General features: G+C 41.3%; 1 protein-coding gene across 1 annotated transcript; it reads right to left on the bottom strand.

Moving 5' to 3' along the window:
* Window positions 1–988: 988 nt before the first annotated feature.
* Window positions 989–6,202, bottom strand: LOC143855988 (uncharacterized). The gene is made up of 3 exons (XM_077366030.1): window positions 5,729–6,202; window positions 4,916–5,206; window positions 989–1,081 (listed from the first exon to the last, which is right to left on the bottom strand). Exons 1-3 carry the CDS (start codon window positions 6,200–6,202, stop codon window positions 989–991), a joined length of 858 nt encoding a protein of 285 aa, XP_077222145.1.
* Window positions 6,203–6,741: the final 539 nt, after the last annotated feature.

Here is a 6,741-nt window from a genome sequence, read left to right as displayed (position 1 = left end):
ACACATTTTAGAAATCCTGCTTTTAGCTACTTGATCGTTGATCTTCGAGAAACCATTCTAGTCTCATTCTTCTGAGCTTTTGCTTCTTTGTCTTGGCTTCTGGAAAGAGAGGAATATGGTGCTGGCTAATTTTCTTACTTAATCCTTGCATATCTTCGTAAGACTAGATGAAGGCTTCTTTGAATTCTTTTAACAATTTGATTAACTTTGCATGCTCTTCGCGGGATAAGGTTTTGCCAATCTTAATCTCCTTAAGCAGGGAATCAGTGCTTATGTTAATAGTTTCAAACTCACTTCTAAAGGCTTTGCTCGATGCTCCTCCTCTCGTTTGATTAATTACTTAACATTGAGGGGAGTTTCATCTGCATCCTCGTTTGATGAGGGTTGTTCATTATATTTTAAAGCATTTACTTCAGAACAATCGAGAGACAAAAGTGAGCATAGAGAAAGTTCTTTTATTGATCTACAAATTACATCAGAAGAAGAACTGACAGACGCGCCCTTGTCAGGCTCTTTTACATTTGATGCTTTTTCGAAAGATGAGTCAGAATCTGAAAAGGAGTCTGACTCAGAAGACAAGAAGTCTGTATCCGGAGGAGTAAGGAGTGGGATAAAAGTATCCGACCAGTTGGAGGGTTCTGCCTTGCCAGCATCAATCATACTCTATGGGGAGGAACGCAAATGCTCAGGCTTTCCTGCTTCCAGCCATGACCTTTAGAGGATAATATCTGAAGGAACAAAGTGTTTTTTCTCGAGAAGGTCTTGGATAATATGTTTCAAAGCGAGACATTTATCAGTTCGGTGTCCCCTGCCTTGATGGTACTCACAGTAATCTCCTTTGCTCCAACTTCTTGGCAATGGGCTAGGAGGCGAACGAGGTGTGAGCAAGAACAACTTTTTTTCCCGGAGAAGTACCCTCATGATGGTAGAAGGATTGGCAGGCAAGGGAGAAAATTCCATTGGAGGTTTGTTTTATGAAGGTAAGCCCTCATGATGCATTGCTGTGTTGCCAGATAACTGGTGTTTCAGGAGATTCTGCGATTTCCTTTACCATGTTAACTTCTTCGAGTGGAAGGGGTTTCTGAATAATAGCCTCCGAAAAAAAATTGAACATCATTAATCCATCTACGAACCATGTGGGCCTTGTAGAGACCCAATTTTGTCAAGGATGTATTAGTGATAGATGACGCTAGGAAGAACCTTATGACGAGTTCCGGAGCACCAGTCGTGTTTCTCTCAATCTCTCTTTAGGGTACCTAACGATGTTTTCAATCACCAAAAGCCTGTTTTAACACAGCACCCGCCCTTTTCGGAAAATCGAAAGCCTGTCTACACAACACCCGTCTTTTACGGCATAAACAAGTAAGTCCGTCTGCACACGGCACTCCCAATCGGTAGGTTAACCTGGAGTCAGAAACTCTATTTTTAGCACCCAAAGGACACCCTCTCTGTCAAAAGTGCTCCATTTCTGGCTCATTGGAAAGCCCTGAACATAAGGAATCCAATGAACCTGACGAGTGCAAATCAGAGTCCAATCGAAAGAGATATGGACGATCGAACGTATCAATAAGAGACAAAAACCAACTCCACCATAAGCCCGTTTAAACATAGCAAATGCCCTTTTAAGCGAACCCAAAGCCTGTCTACACAACGCCCACTATTTACAGCATAAACCGGTAAGCCCGTCTGCACATGGCATTCCCAATCGGTAGGTTAAATTTGGTCCGAAATCCTCTTTTGGCACCCAAATGACACCCTGTCTCTCGGAAGCACTCGATATCCGGTTCATTGGAGAGCCCTGAACACAATGAATCCAACGGACCTGATCACGTGTGAATCGGAGTCCAATCGGAAGAGATATGGCAGACCGAAAGTACTGATAAAAGATGAAAACACTACAAAACAAAACGGAGAAGAGACGAACTATCGCAGCGACCGAGGACGACATCACCCAGATATTTATGGGTGATGTCATCACCAAATTCATCCCAGACGAATTCTCGTCGAAACCAGATATTTTTTCCTATAAATAGGGAGGGGGGTAAGTTTTTTTAATCCCTCTTCTCTCTCTCTCCCCTCAGGTGTATACACCTTCTTTCGGTGTATTTCTCCCTTTTTCAAGCCCCAAACTCCTGTAGAAAATCAGATAGAAATCCTAGTTAGTTTGCTTTAGAAGAGAGAAAGTAGGGAAACACTAGGTAGCTCTTTTCGGATGTCGGCACTCCGTCGAATTTTCGAAGGTTCATAGCGTCTTTTTTCTTGTTTACGCCGTTGTTCTGCCAAATTTCACAGAATTACGAGCTGCTTTTCCATAGTAGCGTCGTTGTTCTGCTAAAATCACGACAAACTCAGAGGCAAATTCGGGTATACAGTGTTGTTGCACCCTCTGAATTCTCCGCAGCCTCGAAGGCCCCTCTCTTCAACACAAGCGCGGTTACGCTGCCCAACTCTCCAAGTGTAAGAATAAACCCTCAAAAATGTAAATAAGTAATCTATTTACTTTTCAGTTGTGTATTTCCAAAACAGGTAGGGTGGGTTTCATCATCCGTGATGCTATGCCCCTTTACTACTTTTAGCTATTTACAGCTTTCATTTACAAAACGGATACGGTGGGTTTCATCATCCGTGATGTCAAGCCCCTTGATCTGCCCCTTTGCCATCTAATTCGAGTTAATCTGTGTCGTGAGTAAGTTGTGAAATCAGGCTCTGCCACAAGCAACTTACAATATCAACCAGATTAACTATATTTACTTTATATTGTGTATTTACAAAACGAATAAGGTGGGTTTCATCCTTCGTGATGTCAAGCCCCTTTATCTCCCCCTTTGTCATCTAATTTCAGTTAATTTGTGTCGTGAGTAACTTGCGAAATCGGGCTCTGCCGCAAGCAGCTTACGATATCAATCAGATTAACTATATTTACTTTATGTTGTGTATTTACGAAACTAATAGGGTGGGTTTCATCATTCGTGGTGTCAAGCCCCTCTATATGCCTTTTACTAATTCCAGCACTTTACAGCTTTCTGCATAAGTAAGGTATGAGGTTCAGATGTCAAAAGAGTCATTCCAATACGGCCGATACATTGTGGCGTAAATCCCTCCGACTTGCTCTTTACTTTCTGCAATTTACAGCTTTCTGCACAGTAAAGTACGAGGTGGTGACATCATAGGATCTTGGGCGCACAAATTGCCCCCTGAACTTATGTTATAAACCCCTTTGCCTTACTTTTACTTTCTGTACAGTCATTTTTTCGTTTGATTTAAGTTAACCTGATCGTGAGTAGTTGCGAGTTCCTTTCGGAGCCGTAAACAACTTACAACACCGATCAGGTTAATTATCTCTTATTTTCGTTTTCTTTTGTAAATTCACTCCATTTACATTAGGAATTAAGCATAATCTAATAAGGAAAATAAGATCAAGTCCTTTTATTTTAAATCCTTCCAAACTGTCAATCTAAGTTAAGAGACCGGATTAAGCCGGGCGAGAGGGGTGCTCAATACCTTCTCCAATTGTAACCACAACCTTACTTGGATATCTATAAGGACCGTGCCTTAAGCAAACAGAGTAAAATATAAGGTTCTAGGCCTAGAGCAAAGGAACCCCTGATTACTATTCTTCCAATGAAATTCGAGTCATTACTCATTTCCTTGGAAGAATAGACACGGGTCATAGGCCCTAACCTAGGTGGCGACTCTGAGTTTCTCTAAATTTGCGAAGTTAGGACTACGGTCCCGAGTCCGCAAGTAGCATAGATCAAATAACACCCCCTATGTAAAACCCGTGTAAGCCCAAGGATTCCCATGGGTCTAATCATTCACCTTACCTCTTGTTTTGATGCTAGCAAACTTAAATTGATTAGCATTTATGGACTAATGTGTTACTTTGAGATGTTGTGTTCTTTACAGGAAATTGATGTCATATTGCCATTATACAACTCAACACAACATATGACTTGTGGACCAAGGAGCAAAGGAACCAAGAGCATGCACCTACAATGCAGACATCCTTAATTGAAGATGCTCAAATCAAGAAGCTCATCATGAAGATTCCACAATTTCCCAACAAGTGTTAAGAAGAAGCTTAGAGTTGAACATGCCATTGGTGACACCTCATGTACCATGCAACATGCATTGAAGATTGGAGGACAAGTCACAAGAGCCAAACAAAGTTCAAGATGTTCACTCAAGTTAAAGAAGTCCAAGGAAGTGCAAGGGAGCTGATACATTCCAAGAAGACTCATAGTATACACTTTTAGAATGTATTTAGAGTCCTCTTGATTTTATGTGTAAATGCACTTTCAAAAGGTTTTCAAATGGTTTTTATACTTAACATTTTACATCTTTGAAAACCATTAACACATCCAAAAATGTGTTTGAAAACCTAGGACTTTAGCCCAAAGACCATGGCCCAAAAGCCCCTAAGCTTTAAGGGGCCAAACACTGGTGCTCGATTTTCTTTCAAGACAAGATTGTCTTCTTCTAAATCTCTGATCTTAACCTTTTTATTGAAGGCCCGGGCTATCCTGCGTTGGTAACCCTGCACATGGTAAAGCACCTTTAACCTTTTTTCATCTAGCATGTCTAACTCTTTATATCTGGAGTCTGTCCATTCAGGTTCTGGCAACTTTTCTTCAGTTAACACTCGGAGCGAAGGTACATGGATCTCAATAGGTAATACTGCCTCCATCCCATAAATAAGAGAATAAGAAGTTGTCCCGGTTGAAGTTCTAATTGATGTTCTGTAGTCCCACAAGGTGTACGGCAGCTTAATTCGACCAATCTTATAGGTTTCTGACATTTTGCTAATGATAGCCTTGACATTTTTGTTTGCAGCTTCTACCACTCCATTAGTCTGTGGCCGGTAAGGTGAGGATTTGTGATGCTTAATCTTGAACTCTTGGTAAAGAGTTATTACCTCTTTCTTGAAATGAGATCCATTATCTGAGATGAGTTCATGAGGAATCTCATATCTGCATATGATATTCGTGCGTATGAACTTAGCAACTGATGCCGATGTGAACTTCGCATAAGAAGCGGCCTCAACCCACTTTGCGAAGTAATCAATTGCAACAAGAGTGTACTTGTGACCATTAGACGACTTGGGAGAAATCTTGCCAATAATATCAACACCCCACACCGAGAACAACCAAGGGGATGTGAGACAGTGCAATTCAATGCGTGGTACATGCATGAGATTCGTATGTGTCTAACATTTATAGCACTTCTTGACAAACGCATGACAATCTGTCTCTAATGTAAGCAAATAATATATCAGGCGTAAAAATTGTTTAGCCAACATCTTTCCATTCATGTGTGGTCCACATAATCCTTCATGGACATCTGTGAGAATTTCTTCTGCGTGATCTTCAGTGACACATAAGAGTTGAATTCTGTCGGAAGACCGTCAATACAATTCCCCCCCACAAATGACAAAATTGGTTGTTAATTTCTGCAAAGTCCGCTTTTCTTTATTCAAGGTATCCTCAGGATGCCCCTTGCCTGAGATGTAATTCTTTATGTTCGTGTACCATGGCTTACCATCGGAACATCTCGCAGCTATTTCTATAGCATCAACATATGCAGGTGCACATTGCTCCTGAACCGTGATGGGTTTCATCTTCATATTGTGAGGTATGTCAATCATAGACGCTAATGTTGCTAAGGCATCAACGAACTTGTTCTTCAACATTGGCAAATGACTAAAAGTGATACACAGGAATTGTTGAACCAAAACATCCAAGTATTCATGATATGGCTGTAACTTTTCCTCTCTAGTTTTCCATTCTCCCTGAGTTTGGCAAATGATTGAGTTCGAATCACCATACACATCAAGATCTTCTATCCCTAAAGCCAACGCGGCATCAAGCCCAACAATGCATGCCCCATACTCTGCCATAATGTTGGTGCAATCAAATTGTAACTTAACAGCAAGAGGGAGCTGCTCATTTCGGGGTGAAACAAGCAATGCCCCTACTCCCTGCCCTGTTTTGTTTGCTGCTCCGTCAAAATAGAGTGTCCAACCCATTTTCGGATAATCATCTTCTACCATCATGATCTCTTCATCCGGGAACATTGGTTTGAATGGCTGACTTTCTTCACGGGGTGATTCGGCCAATTTTTCAGCAATCGTTCGACCTTTTACATATTTTTGGGTTACATGGGTGATGTCAAACTCAGACAATAATAGCAACCATCTGGCCATCCTACCCGTCAGGGCTGGTTTTTCAAAGAAATACTTCAAAGGATCCATCCTTGACAAAAGAGAACCCCATGAGGTAAAAGGTAATGTCTGAGTCGCTGAGTAGCCCAAACCAAGGCTAAGGAGGTTTTTTCCAGGACAGTGTATTTATGTTCATACTCCAACATCTTCTTGCTAAGATAATAACAGTATTTTCATGCTTGGTTTCTAGATCATAGCCTATTCCGTCCAACTTCTTGGTTTAAAAGATACATCTTTCTACATCCCAAGGCACATCATGTGCCAATACGGGGCTAAACAAGAGGTTATTGAGCCAATTGTCCACTTTTTTCCTCCACAAGAAGTTTCCAACGAGTTGCTAAGATTGTTGCTTCTAAATGGAAAAAGAGGAAAACTATCCCTGTACTTGATCTGGCCACGGTATGTGGAAATGAAGTAGCAATCAACTACTACCCTTTACTCTAAAGGGATGTCCTTTACAGGACCACCGCTCTTGGACTTTGAATCAGTCTGCATAGGAGGCAGAGAACACCAATTTCCTT

Source organism: Tasmannia lanceolata, unplaced genomic scaffold (assembly GCF_043159265.1).
Source record: "Tasmannia lanceolata isolate RefF3 unplaced genomic scaffold, GAP_Taslan_0.1 ptg000023l, whole genome shotgun sequence".
Classification (NCBI taxonomy): domain Eukaryota; kingdom Viridiplantae; phylum Streptophyta; class Magnoliopsida; order Canellales; family Winteraceae; genus Tasmannia; species Tasmannia lanceolata.
The sequence above is the reverse complement of the archived record's forward strand: the minus strand, read 5'-3'. Positions and strand labels throughout refer to the sequence as shown.